The 17,634-nt window shown below is 43.8% G+C and overlaps 1 protein-coding gene across 8 annotated transcripts in view; it reads left to right on the forward strand.

Moving 5' to 3' along the window:
- Nucleotides 1-13,286: 13,286 nt before the first annotated feature.
- Nucleotides 13,287-17,634, forward strand: part of CASK (calcium/calmodulin dependent serine protein kinase) — a 372,618-nt gene continuing 368,270 nt past the window's right edge. For 4 of the 8 annotated variants that reach the window (XM_061410392.1, XM_061410395.1, XM_061410390.1 and 1 more), the window contains exon 1: nt 13,289-13,457. In XM_061410392.1, the coding sequence (XP_061266376.1) occupies nt 13,399-13,457 (59 nt within the window). In that variant the 5' untranslated portion in view covers nt 13,289-13,398. Of the gene's footprint in view, nt 13,458-17,634 lie in introns of all 8 variants that reach the window. The other 4 variants (XM_061410389.1, XM_061410391.1, XM_061410396.1 and 1 more) reach the window with 4 other exon arrangements.

Below are 17,634 nucleotides of genomic sequence, written 5' to 3' on the forward strand. Positions count from 1 at the left end.
AAAAATGGCACCCTGACCTCATTCTCCTCCAAATTTCCAGTCTCCTCTAGGGCCTCCCTATTGACCAAACTCAACCAGAAGCCAGAGGACCTGAGATCCTGTTTATGTAGTTCCTAGAGTTCAGCTTCTCAGAGCCTAAAGCAGGATGGAGAGGGTGAAGAGTAAACTTGGAAGGGCAAATAGAGAGCATCCAGCATACCACCTTCATACAATCTATCAACATCTATCTCCTAAACTACATACAGCCTGGAGAGTTTCGGATCATCCACTATTGCTACCCCTTCCAAAATATTCTCCAAATTGAGGTAGAAGTGACTTTTTTCAACATGCAAATCTGATTATGGCAAATCCCTGCTTTGTTGTTGTTCAGTTGCCCAATCGTGTTTGAATCTTTGTGACCTCATGGACTGCAGCATGCCAGGCCTCCCTGTCCTTCACCATCTCCCAGGGTTTGCCCAAGTTCATGTCCATTGAATTGGTGATACCATCCAACCATCTCATCCTCTGCTGCCCTCTTCTCCTTTTGCCTTCAATCTTTCCCAGCATCAGGGTCTTTTCCAATGAGTCAGCTCTTCGCATCAGGTGGCCAAAGTATTGGAACTTCAGCATCAGTCCTTCCAATGAATATTCAGGGTTGATTTTCTTTAGGATGGACTAGTTTGGTCTCCTTGCAGTCCAAGAGACTCTAATCAAGAGTCTTCTCCAGCACCACAGTTCAAAAGCATCAATCCCTGCTTCAGATCAGATCAGATCAGATCAGTCGCTCAGTCGTGTCCGACTCTTTGCGACCCCATGAATCGCAGCACGCCAGGCCTCCCTGTCCATCACCAACTCCCAGAGTTCACTCAGACTCACGTCCATCGAGTCAGTGATGCCATCCAACCATCTCATCCTCTGTTGTCCCCTTCTCCTCTCGCCTTCAATCTTTCCCAGCATCAGGGTCTTTTCTAATGAGTCAGCTCTTCACATCAGGTGGCCAAAGTATTGGAGCTTCAGCATCAGTTCTTCCAATGAATATTCAGGATTGATTTCCTTTAGGATGGACTGCTTGGATCTCCTTGCAGTCCAAGGGACTCTCAAGAGTCTTCTCCAACACCACAGTTCAAAAGCATCAATCCCTGCTTAAAACCTATCAATTGCTTCCAAAGAGGATTAAAAACTCTTACTATGCCCCCAACCTCATTTCAGGTCCCTCTCCCCCTTGTTCCCTTTATTCCTGTCACGCAGGCCTTTTGGTTCCTAAAATAAGCTGCAAGGCCTTTCTGCCTGGACTTCACCTCCAACCCAACCCAACCCTTGGCCTACCTAGTCCATGAGTCTGCTGCATAAACCTTATCTGCTCCCTGCCCCCTGGCAGTCTAGGTTAAATTTCCACTCTATACCCATTGATGTCTTTCCCGAGAACACTTATCTTCATTTACAATTCCATATCCATCTCATAGGATCCTCTGATGAAGCCATCTTTTTCTGTTTTATTCCCCGTGGTGCTTCCCATGCTGAGAACAATGCCAGGCATCTAGCAGGCACCCAAAGAAAGAATGAATGACTAATATTAACAAATGACAATTGAGTTTATTTCCTTGAATTCAAGCAGAAGCAAAAGGGGATATTGGAGAGAAAATTAACTTTAAAACACAGTTATATAGGATCTCACTGAAGAAAGTAATTTTTTCCTCGCCAAATGTGTTCTGTCCCTTTATTTCTGGGAGCAATAATGCCTTCCATCATTCTCCTGTAACCGTTTTCTCCAGCACAGCCTCAGTGCCTGGTCTCCCAGAGGAGGCCATGCTTCCCACAAGTGCCTGGTAAGGTACAATAAAACTGCCTCAGTGTTCCAGACATAAATGATGACTTCACTGGAAGCCTCTCCCCGCCTCCCTCCTCAGCGTTTGTCCTACCTCCCAGGTCACAGAGGATAAAGATTCATGACTCAGGAAATTTCAGCTTAGAGACCAGCTGCAATGTTTATTCCTCTCAGTCAAAAGTCAGTAGAAGGGATCGGAGTGGTATAATTATTTGTGTGTACGTTGATATGTGGCAACTTTTAATGACGGGTTTTATGACTTCAAAGCACCCCAGGTGTTTTTTTTTTTTTTTTAAAGACTACCCCCTATGTCTTAGAATTCCCTGAATGCTAAGCATTCAAGTTTAGTGGGGTTTTCTATAGCCTACTGCTAATTCAGTTCCCTTAATTGAACTATTCATAAGAGAACTGGCATCCGTCAGTTTGGCCTGAGAGCCTCAACTTACTATTCTAAGTGGGCTATGTGGTCTTTTATGTGATAAATTCACTCAAATGATGTTCCTTGTCTCCTTAAAATATTCTTTCCAGATCATCCTGGACTCTAGTGTTCTTTTTAATGTTTGTTATATTGCTTTCAGAGAAAGTAACTGTAAGGAAAATAGCTCACAGATTAAGGGGAGAGACAGTTTGCCCAGGTTTTTCTTCTTATCAAAAAGAGTCACGTTGGGTAGAGAAGCTGCATTATCAAAATACCCAGAATCCTTTTCCAGCCATTTTTATATTCTCAAGTTCATGGTAGGAAATAATTTCTAGAGACTTTAAAACTTTTGGAGATGAAGCTATGATTTGCTTAGGCAACTGTGAACCATGTCTACCTCATCCACGTTAACCTGGGTATTTTTGAACTTATGATAGGGCTACATCATTCACTTGACCAAAGTTCTGTCTCTGTTCGTTCCCACTTAAGCAGGTAGCAGGCAGCCTACCCGCAGGTCCACTTTTGCTACCTGCTGCCTCTATTTCTCCTTCGGCCTAGCCCACAGTTTTCACAATGTTATCAGTCTTGGTCTGCTTAAGATAGTAGCTAGAGCGTGTTCTTTAATGTTACACCAAGTCCAACAGACCACCAGTTACTTTATTTAGGCTAAAGCAACCTGTGGTTTAACTAGAATTCCAGGATGTAACCAAGGGCTTTATCTTAGACATTTATGCCCCAGTCACCATTCTGCCCTGCCAATGGAATTTGAAGGCAGCTGCTCCACTAAAAGGGCTTCCCAGGTGGCACTAGTGGTAAAGAACCTGCCTGCCAATGCAGGAGATACAAGAGACGCAGGTTCGATCCCTCGGTCTGGAAGATCCCCTGGAGGAGGGCATGGCAACTCACTCCAGTATTCTTGCCTAGAGAATCCCATGGACAGAAAAGTCTGGAGGTCTACAGTCCATAGGGTCACAAAGAGTCAGACACAACTGAATCGAGTTTGCATGCATGCACACACTCCACTAAAAATTTCAAACTTCTATCACCACTTGGGTTTAAGGTACTATCTTTGGTGTAGAAGAAAACACGTAGAAAGTTTATGGAATAGAAATAAAGGAAACCAGACTGCTTATTAAGATTCCACACTAGCTGCAGTTCTCATTGGCTGGGAGGGACTGGCATAACTATGGAGGGACTAGCCTTTCATCAGCACCCTTGACACCCACTGCTACCCACACTCTACTCTCAACCAGGTTCTTTATGATCTCTCCAACCTCAGTGACCAAACCCAGTGACCGGTATTTGGTTGATTTGTTTGAAGACCTGGCTAGCTAAGTCAGGTGACAGTTTAGAGCATGAACTTTCGGCTCAGGAAATGGGTTCAAATTCCATCTTTACCTATGACTAATTGTATCACTTTGGGCAAGTGACTTGGCCTCTCTAACACTGGATTTGTTCTATAAAATGAGCACCACGGAAAGCTCTTTCATAGAGTTGTTTAAAAAATTTGAAATAAATATTTTAATTATACACTCGAATGATTTTTAAATTTCTAATTGTGATAAAAATACATATAACACAAAACATCATCTTAATCATTTTTAAATGTACAGTGTTAATGATATTCACATTGTTGTACAATCCATCTCCAGAACTTTTTCATCGTGCAAAACTGGAACTTTATCCCCACTAAACTATAGCTTCCCATTCCCTCTTTCCCAAACCCCTGGCAACTACCATTTTACTTTATGTTTCTATAAGTTTAACTATACTGTATAACTCATATTTGTGAAATCATACAGCATTTGTCTTTTTTGACTAGCTTATTTCACTTAGTATGATGTTCTCAAGATTCAGCCATGTTGTAGCATATGGTGCAATCTCTTTCCTTTTTAAAGTTGCATAACATTCCTAAAGGATATCAGTCCTGAGCGTTCATTGGAAGGACTGATGTTGAAGCTGGAACTCCAACACTTTGGCCACCTGATGTGAAGAGCTGACTCATTTGAAAAGACCCTGATGCTGGGAAAGATTGAAGGCGGGAGAAGAAGGGGACAACAGAGGATGAGATGTTGGATGGCATCACCGACTCAATGGACATGAGTTTGGGTAAACTATGGGAGTTGGTGATGGACAGGGAGGCCTGGCGTGCTGTAGTCTGTGGGGTCACAAAGAGTCGGGCACGACTGAGTGACTGAACATTCCATTAGACCCTGATGCTAGGAAGGACTGAAGGCAGGAGGTGAAGGGGATGACAGAGGATGAGATGGTTGGATGGCATCACCAACTCGATGGACGTGAGTTTGAGCAAACTCCAGGAGATGGTGAAGGACAGGGAAGCCTGGCATGCTGTAGTCCATGGGGTCACAAAGAGTCGGACACAACTGAGCAACTGGACTGACTGACTGTGCTTAGTTGCTCAGTCTAACTCTTTGCAACCCCATAGACTGCAGCCCACCAAGCTCCTCTGTCCGTGGGCATTCTCCAGGCAAGAATACTGGAATGGGTTGCCATGCCTTCTTCTAGGAGATCTTCCCTTAAATTTGCATGAACAGTTCTAATTTGAATGTTCTAGTTTTCCCACATCCTCAGTAACACTTATTTTCTCTGTGTTTTCTTTGGTTTTTATTGTTGAGTTGTAGGAGCTCTTCATATATTCTGGATATTAACTCCTTATCAGATATATGATTTGCAAATATTTCTCCAATTCTATAGGTAGCTTTTCACAGTTGATGGTGTCCTTTGATGTACAGAATTTGTAAAAATTTAGTATTATCCAATTAATCTATTTTTACTTCCCTTGTCTCTGCTTCTGGTGTCATATCCAAAAAAATGATTGCCAAATCCAATGTCATAAAGCTTTCCCCCTATATTTCCTTTTAGGAGTTTTATAGTTTTAGGTCTTACATTTACATCTTTAATCCACTTTGAGTTAATTTTTTTCTATGGTATAAGGTAAGGTTCCAGTTTGACTCTTTTGGATGTGGATATCCAGTCTTTCCAGCATCATTTGTTGAAAGGACTGTCCTTTCCCCAATGAATAGTCTTGGCACCCTTGTGGAAATAATTATACTTTTGTCATTGTGATTATTTGATTTATGACCACCTCTCTAACTTATAAGCTCCAAGAGAGTAAGAATTATGTTGATTTTGCTCATTATTATACCCTCAGTGCCTACTATGTAATGAAGGCTCAATAAAGTTTTATTGAATGAGGAAATAAATGCTTAAAAAACACTTAGCACATTATCTGGTGCTAAATAAAATTTCAGTAAGCAGGAACGAATATTATTGTTACTGTTTTTTATTCAACCCATTGTACCATTTGCCAAGGCATACTTTGCTTAATCTGAAAAGAAGTCAAAATAAAACTTACTGCCTCAGAGAAACACAAGAATGATTCAGGCTTAGGGCTCTGACAGATTTGGTTCAAACATTGATCTTTCTAGCTGTGTAATCCTTGTTTACAACTCTCTTCAAGTTTCAGTTTCCTCATCTGTAAAATAAGGGCAATACTATCTACCTGATAAAGTTGTTAAGTGTATTAAATGAAGTATGTGTAACATCTTTACATAGTATCTGGCATTTATAAGTCCTCAATAAATGGTACATCCATTCTTTCTTTCCAGACCATTAGAATCTCTATCTTTTCCCCTTAGTTTGATTTTGCTACTGTCTTTCAAAGTTTGGGACTTCCCTGGAAGCTTAGATGGTAAAGAATCTACCTGCAATGGAGCAGACCCAGGTTCGATCCCTGGGTAGGGAAGATCCCCTGGAGAAGGGAATGGCAACTCACTCCAGTATTCTTGCCTGGAGAATCCCATGGACAGAGGCTACAGTCCATGGGGTTGCAAAGAGTAGAAGAGGACTCAGCGACTAACACTTTAAAAGGTTGCTTTCTCAGCTACTGTCTCTATTTACAAGACAATTAAGATAAATAACAAAGGTAAATAAGCTTGAATGGGAAATATTTGATTAGAATACTTAAAGGCAAAATATCATTGAAGAGTTCCTGTCAAATCTGGGAACCACCACACACAGCCTGTGGAAAAGCCAAGTTATTTTTGTCTCTTGACCAAAATGGAAAACATGTTATTCATACAAATCCTGACATTATGGGTTATCTCTATGATAATTAGGGCTTCTCTCATAGCTCAGTTGGTAAAGAATCTGCCTGAATGCAGGAGACCCCAATTTGATTCCTGGGTTAGGAAGATCCCCTGGAGAAGGGATAGGCTACCCACTCAAGTATTCTTGGGCTTCCCTTGTAGCTCAGCTGGTAAAGAATCTGCCTGCAATTTGGGAGACCTAGGTTCAATCCCTGGGTTGGAAAGATCCCCTAAAGAAGGGAAAGGCTACCCACTCCAGTATTCTGGCCTGGAGAATTCCATGGATTGTATAGTCCATGGGGTTGCAAAGAGCCAGACACGACTGAGTGACTTTCACTATGAGAATATTTTTCAAGAAAAGTGTCTCCATTTTTTCAAAAAGTATCTTTTATGAGAAGGTATGGTATGAAGGAAATATTTCCTTGAGAGTTTTGCAGACTCATACTGCATAGAAGACCCCCAGAGAGGATCTGGTACATCTGTGCCCAGAGAGTGTAAATGATTAAACCTATCACTGTTGATAGGCTTGTATTTCACATTGGTGATATTAATCACTTGACCTTTTCCACAGTGCACTTAACATAGTAAATCATATTCCTTTCTGTTGAAGCTTGGGTGACTTACATGATTCTTTGCAACTTAGCCAGAGCTGAACTCCATATAAGTCACCCAAATTAGCTCCTCAATCTCTTCCTAATTATGAGTGATTCTCTAACCCGACTCAAGAAACAAAGAGCCATGTATGTAATAAACATATAGCGTACTATGTTTCAGATACTTTCTAGGTCCAAGGGTTGAAGGGGAAAGGCTATAATAAACAAAACAGACAAAAAGAATTCCAGGACTTCCCTGGTGGCACAGTGGATAAGAATCTGCCTACCAATGCAGGGGACATGGGTTTGATCCCTTGTCTGGGAAGATTCCACATGCCACGGAGAAACTAAGGCCATGCCACAACTTCTGAGCCCCGTATTCTGTAACTATTGAAACCTACATGCCTACAGCCCATGCTCTACAGCAAGACAAGCCACCGCAATGAGAAGCCCATGTACCACAACTAGAGTAGCCTCCACTCTGTGCAACTAAAGAAAAGCCTGCACACAGCAAACCAAAGACCCAGTGCAACAAAAGATAATAAAAAAAAAAAAGAATTCCAGGAAGTGATAAGGGCTATGAAGCCATTCATTCATTCATTCATTATTCAGCAAATACCTTTTGAATGCCTACTGCACAGCAGGCACTGTTCTAGATGCTGAGAATTCTCTTTCGTGGACCTAAACTGGGTCTCTCTGTGGTTAGCAGGATGGGACAAGCAGTTGGAGTCAGGAGTCCAGTGAGTGAAGTGAAGCAACATTAAGTATGGGTTGGTGGGGGAATGGATTGTGGTGAAGACTGAAGAAATGAATAGAAAGGGAGAATCTAAAAGAAATTTTGAAAGAAAAGTTGACAGGGCCCGGTGACTAGCTGAACACAGTGAAAGAAGTGGGGTGCTAAGACAAAGCCGGGAGCCAGTATCTGGGTGACCAAAACAGGAAGCCTCCCACCATTCATTCTTCCCTTCTCTTATCCAAAGTGTCCTGATATTCCTTTGAGGCCTTTTCCTGTCCTTCCACTCCCAGCCCCAGGAGATTGATCCCCACACTCAGCTTAAGGGTGAACCCTGGTTGGTTAAATTATTCAGTGACGCTCATTCCGTGGCTACAGTGATTGGTTCAGGGATGGTCATGTGTCTTCTACCTGGCCAATGAGAGAGTGAATCCAGGGCAGGACCTACTGGGTAAGACCTCAATATTTGTCCTGGATGCCGATATGAAAGGAAGTAAAGTTTGAAACAGAGGCAACTGTTTTGCCACTTCAAGAGGAGAGCTTGAAACTCTGGGGGCCACCTCGTAGACTTAGGGATGAAGCCAGTACCATAGAAGGCACAATGGTATGACTGGGAGAAAGTGTGTCTTCAGTGACGTGGATCATGCGTCACACGAACCTACCATGCATCCCGACCTCTGAGTTATGTGAGTCAATAGATTCTCTGTATTGTTTAAGCTGGTTTGCGTTTTCTGTCATTTGCAACCAAAAGAATCCTGACTATTACAATCCCCATTAGCATATAGCACAGTGTTGGGTCCCCAGGAGGCCAGCGAGCACTTGTTATCTTAAGTGGCTCAATGAAGGGATATCTTTTTAGTTAACTTTTGAGTTACAACATGTTCAGTGTATATCACCACTTTGCTGTGTCCAAAGGCAATTTTGTTTCTACTGAAAAACAAAAGCTTCCAGTGACTTGTTCATTTATATTAAAGGAAGAAGGGTAAAATGAATCTTTAGACAGTGGTTTACAGAAGGAAACATTTGTATTTAGATCCTCTTCTACTCCCAGAAGTGTTCTTTTGCATTTCTTATGGTTTCTCCACCTTAGTGATGAAGTCAGCCCTAGGTCCTTTTCTGTTTTTGTTTTTTTCAGAGAGCTTATTCAGCAGCCAGTGTTAGGGCAATGATTCTTAATTTTTAGATATTAATGACTCACTTGGGGGAACTTATTAAAACACAGATCCCTGTGACCTGCTCCAAGAGATTCAGATTCAGGAGATCTTGGATAGGACCCTGGAATCAACATTTTTAACGTTTTTCATAAGCTCCCAGGTGACTCAGATGCAATTGTCACTTAGGGAAAACGCTGTTGCCTTAGGTTAGGCTTTTCCCAAAGCTGATCCTGATAAGGGGATTCATGAGCAAATGATTTATGAAAGAAGTACTCCCAGGAGAATGAGAGGAGTAAGGACGGGGAGGGGGGGAACCAGGCACAGTCTCCGACGGTAGCTGCAGCCTGACCCCACAGGAAAGCTCAGGCTGTAACTAACCCCTCAGAGTTGTCCTCCTCCCCCAACCCCCATGAAGGCAGCTGGACTTTCACATTCCTGCACTAATGGCCAGATGGTAGAGACCTAGACTCCCAGGCACTTCCATAAGGGATGTCCTTTGAAGTCACAGGTGTGGCCTTTGGAAGCAAAAACATGCTGGTGCTGGGGGAGGGGAACCCAGGAATGGTTAAAGCAAGCAGTGGGGATTTGAGAGGAGCAACTACAGTGTTGACTCAAATAATTTAAGGAATTTTATAATTACTATGGGAGGCTCTCCATTTTAAAAGTAACTAAGTGAGAGGACAGGGTGCAGCAAGTGAGAAAGGAAGAATTACTTGAAAGTAGTTCATGCATGGGACTTTGACCATCTCAGTTGCTCAGTCATGTCCTACTCTTTGCAACCCCATGGACTGCAGCATGCCAGGCTTCCCTGTCCATCACCAACTCCCGAAGCTTGCTCAAACTCATGTCCATTGAGTCAGTGATGCCATCCAACCAACCATCTCACCCTCTATCATCCCCTTCTCCTCCTGCTTTCAATCTTTCCTGGCATCAGTGTCTTTTCCAATGAGTCAGTTCTTTGCATCAGATGGCCAAAGTATTGGAGTTTCAGTTTCAGCATCAGTCCTTCCAATGAATATTCAGGACTGATTTCCTTTAGGATTGACTAGTTGGATCCCCTTGCAGTCCAAGAGACTCTCAAGAGTCTTCTCCAACACCACAGTTCAAAAGCATCAATTGAGAGTCTCAGTTAACACACAAGACTCTAGTACCACTGCTGTAGGGGAAAGTTGTGTGTATTCATGCTAAGTCACTTAGTCATGTCCAACTCTATGCAACCCTCTGGACTGTAGTCCGCCAGGCTCCTCTGTCCATGGAATTCTCCAGGTAAGAATACTGTAGTGGGTAGCCATTCCCTTTTCCAGGGGATCTTCCTGACCTAGGTATCGAACCCATGTTTCCTGCATTGGCAGGCAGATTCTTTACCACTGAGCCACCTGGAAGCCACGGAAAAGTTAAGTCCCCCTATTTGTTTAAACTGCTGTTATTGAGTATTCAATTATTAACATTTAAACACAATCTCTAACTGATGCACCTAGTTACTTTAACATTTTCTTCATGGAAATGAAAACAAGTAAATTATAGACAGCTGATCATTTATATGTGTGCTTATTTGTTTGAAGAGTATTGGGCTTTTAGAAGAAATCTAGAGAAGAATTAACTTCATTAAAGAGGCTTGGTTATTTTAATTATAGAAAACAGAGGAGCTACCTCTAGCCACAATGCCTGGTACAAGTTCTGAGGGATTTGTATTACAGAGGACTTAAGTATCACTGAATAGCACACTGGGAGCTGGGAGATCTAGGTTCAGATTAGATACTCAGTTAAGTACGTGATCATGGACATATATTTGTCTCTGAACTTGTTTCCTCATCTTTTTGTACCATTTGTAGCATGCTTCCTCTGAAAGTAACAGGAAACCCAACTCAAAATGGATTAAGAAAGTAAGGGAATTCATTGACTTATATGATGGGAAAGGGCAGAGAGTTGGCTAAACAAGAGATTAATAATGTCATTGACGACATCTCTATGCTGCTGCCCCTCAGTTCCACCTTCATCTTAGGTCTGACTAGCCTTTTGGGTACAAGATGTCTGCTGGCAACAACTGAGGGTGTCCACTTCTTTATTCAAGCCAGTGTGATGGTTGGGAAATGGGGTGGGGAGAAACAGAGTGCTTCACATCCATAGTGAGGGGAAGGTCCTAAGCTTTGTGCTGGTTGGAAGACCTTGAACCATTCAAGGCCAGTGACCAGGGAATGCCAAGTTAGATCAATCATGGTGGCACCCCCTCATGTCTAAAGATGACAGAGTGGGACTGGCTGACCTCTAGGGCACTTTCCAAATCTAAACCCATTGTGATTCCATGAGCAGACTGCAAACCTATCTCTGTGGTCATCTTTTTTATTCAACTTTATTTCTTTTATTATTGTCCTTGTCTACCTCTGAGCATAGGTCCCCGTGGAAGATAACAAACCCCCGAATGAAGTCGACAAGCTTTGGCATAGCTCAGACTTAGACTGAGGAAAGGAAGTGAAACTGACAAGATGAGGGTTGCTGTAAACTTCAGGGCAGAATGGAGTAACATCTTAATCAGTAGGTACCAAGTGGACATGCCAATTTGGAGTGAGTGACTTGGAAGTGCAGAACCCTCAATGGAAGCAATGTTTCCCGAGTTCTGATGCTCCCTTCTCTAGAGAATGCTCACGCTCTTTGGAAAAGGAGGAAAATCTCTCATAATTACATTTTTCCCTCTGGTTTGCATTAAAAAAAAAGTCTAGTACTCAAATCTGTAGCACTGGCAAATCTCTCAGGCTCTTAAGGGAGTGGTTAAGGTTTTGTAGAAAATGTTTCTGAAGAGAAAATAGGCAGTGGGTCTCCACCCCCTCACACACTTTAGTAAATACTATCTTTTTCTTTCTTTCTTTTCTTTTTTTTTTTCAACTACTGCACTGAGAATTTTACCAGATTTCTCAAAGCTGACTTATGAACTAATTGGGCACTTCTGCTATGCAGAGGAACAAAGACTTTTTTTATTGGTCCTCAGCTGAGGCATATACCTGTCTGATGGCGTTGGCTCATTCCGCACATGCTCAGTTGAACAGAAATTTTCATATTGAATACAACCTAACACAGCGGCAACACCCATAACCTCACTCCCTGGCTGACCCTGTACATCCACTCCCTCTAGTTGCATTTTTATACTGACATGCCTAACATTTGTAGAAAGTAAAAGGAGTAGAGTAGGTACTGGAGACTTGGGGAGGGGGGTGCAATATACAAAGGAATTTAAAGTCCCTGCCTTACTGACCTCTCTCGGGACTGTCTCTATTCAGAACAGGCGCTGGATAGATATTTGAGTTTGGGGCAGAATGCAGGATAAGCTGTCTCTACAAATTACCATTTGCTGTTGCACGCCTTCCTGGACAGTTTTTGTTTGGTCCTTTTCTTGTAGGTGGACAACACTTCTTCCACAGCCCTCGTTTTTATTAAGGAATGACAGTGGCACTAAAAGCATCCCCCGCCTAGCACGATCTGGAGTGAGAACCTCGCCACCTCTGTTCTTGCTTTCCCATTCATTAGGACCCTTTCCGAGCCTCCTTCCCCAGCAAAAACCGGGAAATGCTTCGCGTGGTTACAAAAGGAGGGAGCGGCCGGCTTCCTAGCCTCACGCCTCAGAGAGTCAAGAACGTGCAGATCTTTTGTCCCCGACCCCTTCCGCGGCTTGGTCGCGGGGGTGACGACCCCGCCCCACCCCCGCCTAAGCAGATGCCGCCCCGGCGCCCTAGTCCCCCGCCCCTCGTAGATTCCCGGCGCCCGCCGGTTTGCCGTGACGTGGCCGGCGGCGCGCGCATGCGTCGCTCTGCCTGGTCGCTTTCCTTGGGCCACCGCCTCCCGACGGGCTGGAGTGGGCGGGGCCTGTGGTTCGGGAAGCCGCGCGGACGGAGCGGGAGGAACGCGTGTGTGCTCTAGGCCGGTGCGCGGGGCTCGCGAGCTGGTCGGCAGCCGAGGCGGAGGAGGAGTTGAAGGCGGTGGCCGTGGCTCCCGCCCGCACGGAGAGCCAGTCCCACGAAGCCCCCCTCCCACTCCCAGGCGGGCGGGCGGCGGCGGCGGCGGGAGGAGGAGAAGAAGGAGGGAGCGTCTCTGCCGCCGCCTCCTGGTCCCCAACGCCGATCTGCCGCCGCCACCTCCCTCCGCGGCGATCCTCCCTCCACGGTCCTGCCGCGGCCCCCCCTGTAGTCCGAGCTGCCCCGCGCGGAGCCGGAGCCAGCCTCGACAGAGGGAACGGTCGCGGCCTCGCGGCCCGCGCGGGCTGACGAGAGGAGAGCAAGGCACCGCGCGATCCCCGAGGATCCGCACGCCGGGCAGCGCGGCCCGAGCAGCGCGAGGAGCAGCGGGCGGGCGGGCGGCGCCGGGCCCGGGCCGCCCTCGCTCCTGCGCCCCGGCCCCGCCGCCCGCGCCGGGGCGGTCGCCAGCTGAGGAAGGCGCCGCAGTCTCCGGGCCTCGCCGCCCCGCTCGAGTGTCCTCGGCACCGAGGGCTCGCGGGTCCTGAGGGGAGGAGGCGAGCCAGGGGCCGGGCACTGAGCTCTTTGGCGCCCCCACCCCCGTTTTCGGAGCCCTCCACGCTGCGGCCACTGTCCCCTCCGGACCATGGCTGACGACGACGTGCTGTTCGAGGATGTGTACGAGCTGTGCGAGGTGATCGGCAAGTGAGTCTCCACGCGGGGGAGCGGGAGTGTGGGAAAATGCATTTAGTGATGCCCGGGTCCTTCCGCACCCGCACCCACCCGGGTCTGCCCCCTGCCCTTCCTCCCCTCCTCCTCCCCTGTCCTCCTCACCCCGGAGTATTTATAGACGTGTACCTGGACCTCCAGCCGGGCGGGAGTCTGGGGGCTTCTCGGCGATCCGTGGAGGCCGATGAGCCGAGGTCGGCCCCCTTATGAGGCGTGGGGCCGGCTGAAATCTGCTGTCTGCATTTTATCTGACGGTTGCACAGGGACGTGGCAGAACCGATTTTATAGTTGCTTCCTGGGAACAGTTGGGCTTATTGTTACCTTGCGTGTACCACAGACCATTAAAGAAAAGAGCAGCTTGCATTTCATTGCTTCCGTGGAGAGACAGAGAAAGAACGTCCAGGGTCTTAAATTGTGGGGTGTGTGTCTATTGTGCATGGTATTAGATACATGCCTTTGTGTTCACCCCATGCCCGGATTGGAGGGGGTCATTTAAGACGGGGTGCGTTCGGTTTCAGCAAATTCTTCACCTGGTGTAGACCAACGTGGAAAGAGTTGGGGGGTTCCGAATTTTTAATGCCTCGTTATGCAATGACTGTTAAATCAGTGTTCGAGGCTTCCCTCGACTGTTGGGATGGTGGTTAGCGTGGTAGCGCCGTCTGCTTTGAGTCACCGGGCTGGTCCAGAATATAGAACTGACAGTCCAAATGCTCATCCTTTCATCTGTGTTGTATAATTACACTAGGGAAAAGCAGGGAATCAGATTAATCACAGGGCTGATTGAGAATTAAATCTGCAGTTCTTCATCTAATTGTCCATTCCTTAAATCTGTTTTGAATAGTTTCCTTTTCATTCTTGTCAAACAGTATTCCAAGTGCACAATCCTGCTAATTTGCTTGTGAGGGAAATGCTGGCGATCTGAAGTTGATTTCCTAGTTCAGCGTGTATTCTGTGGCTTTAGAAGTTGAGATAAAATTGAAGAGAAATTTTTTGCCTAGTTTTTAAGGATTGGTAGATAGCTACCGTTGAAATATTTTACCTCTTTTTGGAAGTGGTGCTTTATTGTCTATTTTAAGGTCCGCAGTTGGGAAATGAAACCAAGACCTTAGAGCAGTTGGCTCAATCTCTTTTTTAAGTTGTCTGCAGTACTGGATTTCAATTTGTTTAAGTGTGGATAACTCACTAATTTCCTTCCATGTTGAGGTATTACAGTGTTGCCTCACATGGTGAGATTGTGGGTAGAGCTTGCTACATACTTTGCTCAGATCCAATTGATACAAGGACATGTTACTCTTTGCCCCTATTGTTACATGACTAGCTTGTCTACTGGAAGAACAGTATCCAAATGTACTCTGTTAAGGTGGTTGTGGAAGTGCTCTAGAGCAGAGCAGTCTGTACAGTATTTAATGCGAGCCACGTATGTAATTTTATATATGTAAAATTTGCATGTGTGAATTTTCTAATAGCCACATTAAAAAAGATTAAAAGCAAGTAGGTGCAATTAATTTTCACAAAATATTTTCTCTTACCCAGTAGATCCAGACTATATCACGTCAACATGTAATCAGTATAGAAATCATTAGTGAGGTATTTTACGTCTTTTCTTTCATAATCTTCAAAATCCAGTGTGTATTTTACACTAACCATACATCTCCGTTCTGATACTAAGCTGAATTTTCATCAGACATACTTGTTCTGTATTTAGGTTTCATAAAATTTGCATTTGCAAAAGTAGGTTCACATACCCAAGTTGTTGCAAACATACCTAAAAGTTTTCCAATAACTGAATTATCTCTTTCTAAATTTAATGTAAATTAATTAAAAAGAAAGAAAATTCAGAATTCAGCTCCTCATTTGGATTAGCCACATTTCAAGTGCTTGTATCCATATGTGAATAGCACAGTTCTAGAAAGACAAATATGTCAAAAAAAAATCTTGGTTTCTTCATTCTTGGCATCCAAGAAGGTAAATAAGGTGTTTCCCAAAAGCCCCCAAATGATTGCGTGGGGGCGGGAGTGGGTACCAAGGGGAATGATGTTTGTTGTGTCTCAGTTATATTTGATTCAAATGAGCCAGCAAAGTCATAATCGGAAAATGTGAGATTAAAATGTTAGTTCTATTGTGATGATGGAATATAGGCATCATTGAATCAATGTTAGTAGCTAGTTCTGATTCCTTGAGATCTGAAAGAGTGATGATGTGATCTCTTTGGATATTGAAAAGAAAAGTGGTCAGCATCACATTAGCACAATCGGTATTCTGCTGACTTATAATTGATAGAATATTTTCAGGAAATGCCTCTGGGAGAACGAGGTTCATCTCCTCTGTTACTTCAGAGCTGCACGAGGAGGGGGAACAAGCTAATTTTGAGGTGATAGGTCCTCTGTGGCTACCTTAACTATTGTGAATGTGAAGCCTTGTTCATATCCTACAAAGCCTGACTTGGTCAGTGCCGATTATGATATGTCGTTCCATGAAATAATGCATTCAAGGTAGGCTTTGTGGCAGAGAACATAATGCTAGTGTTCCTCACCCTGTGTAAAGGTTGGAGGGTTTTCTCTGGTAAATTGTCTCAGCATATATTGATCTGAAAATTGAAATTCACTTGAGATTTTCTTGCAGGGTCTCTGACAGCAGGCATTTAAACTCAGAATTTGTTCAACTCTGGATTTAAACAGAAAGCCCTTGAAGACATTCACTTTGCACAGAAAACCTTCTTGATTGCTATCCAAGTTCTCTGGAATTGTGATTCCTCTTTTATAACTAAATTAGCATCACAAGTTGTGTTTGACCCCTAGGATTTAACAGGTTTAAATTTTCACTGAAGTGCTTTAAAATGGATTTCACCTTTTTACCCATCTGTTGACTACCCACTCAACTCCCCTGCCTCACTACTTACCTGCTCGCTCACCCACCCATTATTTTACTGGGAATCAGTTGTCTGATTCATTATGAATATTGGGAGAATGCCCTTCCTTTTTTTTTTTTTTAATTTAAACTCTTTCCCCCTGTGTTTCTTATTTTTGAAAGTCTTGCAAGTGGTCCTTGAATGCCTATTGTTTCCATGACATTTTCCCATGTAACATCTTTCAAGTGACTGAAACAAACGGTCTATGCTGTCATTGTCCCAAAACTTCTTGTCTTAGCAAATGTAGCAAATTACTGGAAGGGAAAGGTATTATGCAAATACAGGTAATCAGCTAATTTTTATGGTCGTGAGCATTTACTGTATCTTTTGCAAATTGATGGTTTTATAGGCAAGTGCACAATCAGTAATATTACATGAAGGAAATTTTAAAATGATTCATCCAAATTAAAATGTAGAAATGCCTACCTTCATGGTACAGCAGTTTTCTGTGAAAGAGAGTAGCAAAATGTACTGTTTTCACCTTGTGTAGGCTGAATATTTTTGCCTGGGTATTTAGTAACCTGTAACTTCTGACTTTCCTGCTTTGGTAGGACATAAACTAAAATTGGAATGATGCAGTCTGACCCTTGCTCAAGGATGACATACAAGTTTGTGAGGCGTGCTGTATTTGCTTACACCTCAAGAGCACTTATCATATTTAGTTACAGTTTCTTATTTATGAGTCACTCTCCCTAGCTAACAGGGAGCTTCTTGAGGGCAGGAAATATATCTTACATATCTTTCTTTATTATTAACACAAAACCTGCAATGTAACAGTTGTTCATTAGCTATGGAATGAATTGAGTAGTTTTATAATAAAATCTCATTGAAAGGCAAAATGCATGTTTATCAACTTTAGAGCAATTATTGTCCCAAAAGGCTGTATTAAAGTAGTAGTTGACCACCTGGCTGCATATTAGACTCACCAGGGGAGCTTTTAAAAAAGATCAATGAGAGGGCCTTGTGTCAGAGCAATGAACTCAGAATCTCTGGGAGAGGGTTCTGGTCATTGGTATTTTTTAAAGGTCTCTAAGTGATTCTAATGTGCAGGTATGATTGAGAGTCACTGGTTTAAAACTTAGGTTATGTACGTAATATTTTGGGACTGGCTTTTCAAAGGCTCACCGTTTTTAAAAAGTGGAATAAATATTTGGGGGGGAGTATCAAAGCCAAAAGACCAAGACATGGGTTTTATTTTCTCTACACTGTGTTTTTGAGCCTTATTGTATTAACAGTTTTGTTTCA

Source organism: Bos javanicus, chromosome X, assembly GCF_032452875.1.
Source record: "Bos javanicus breed banteng chromosome X, ARS-OSU_banteng_1.0, whole genome shotgun sequence".
Classification (NCBI taxonomy): domain Eukaryota; kingdom Metazoa; phylum Chordata; class Mammalia; order Artiodactyla; family Bovidae; genus Bos; species Bos javanicus.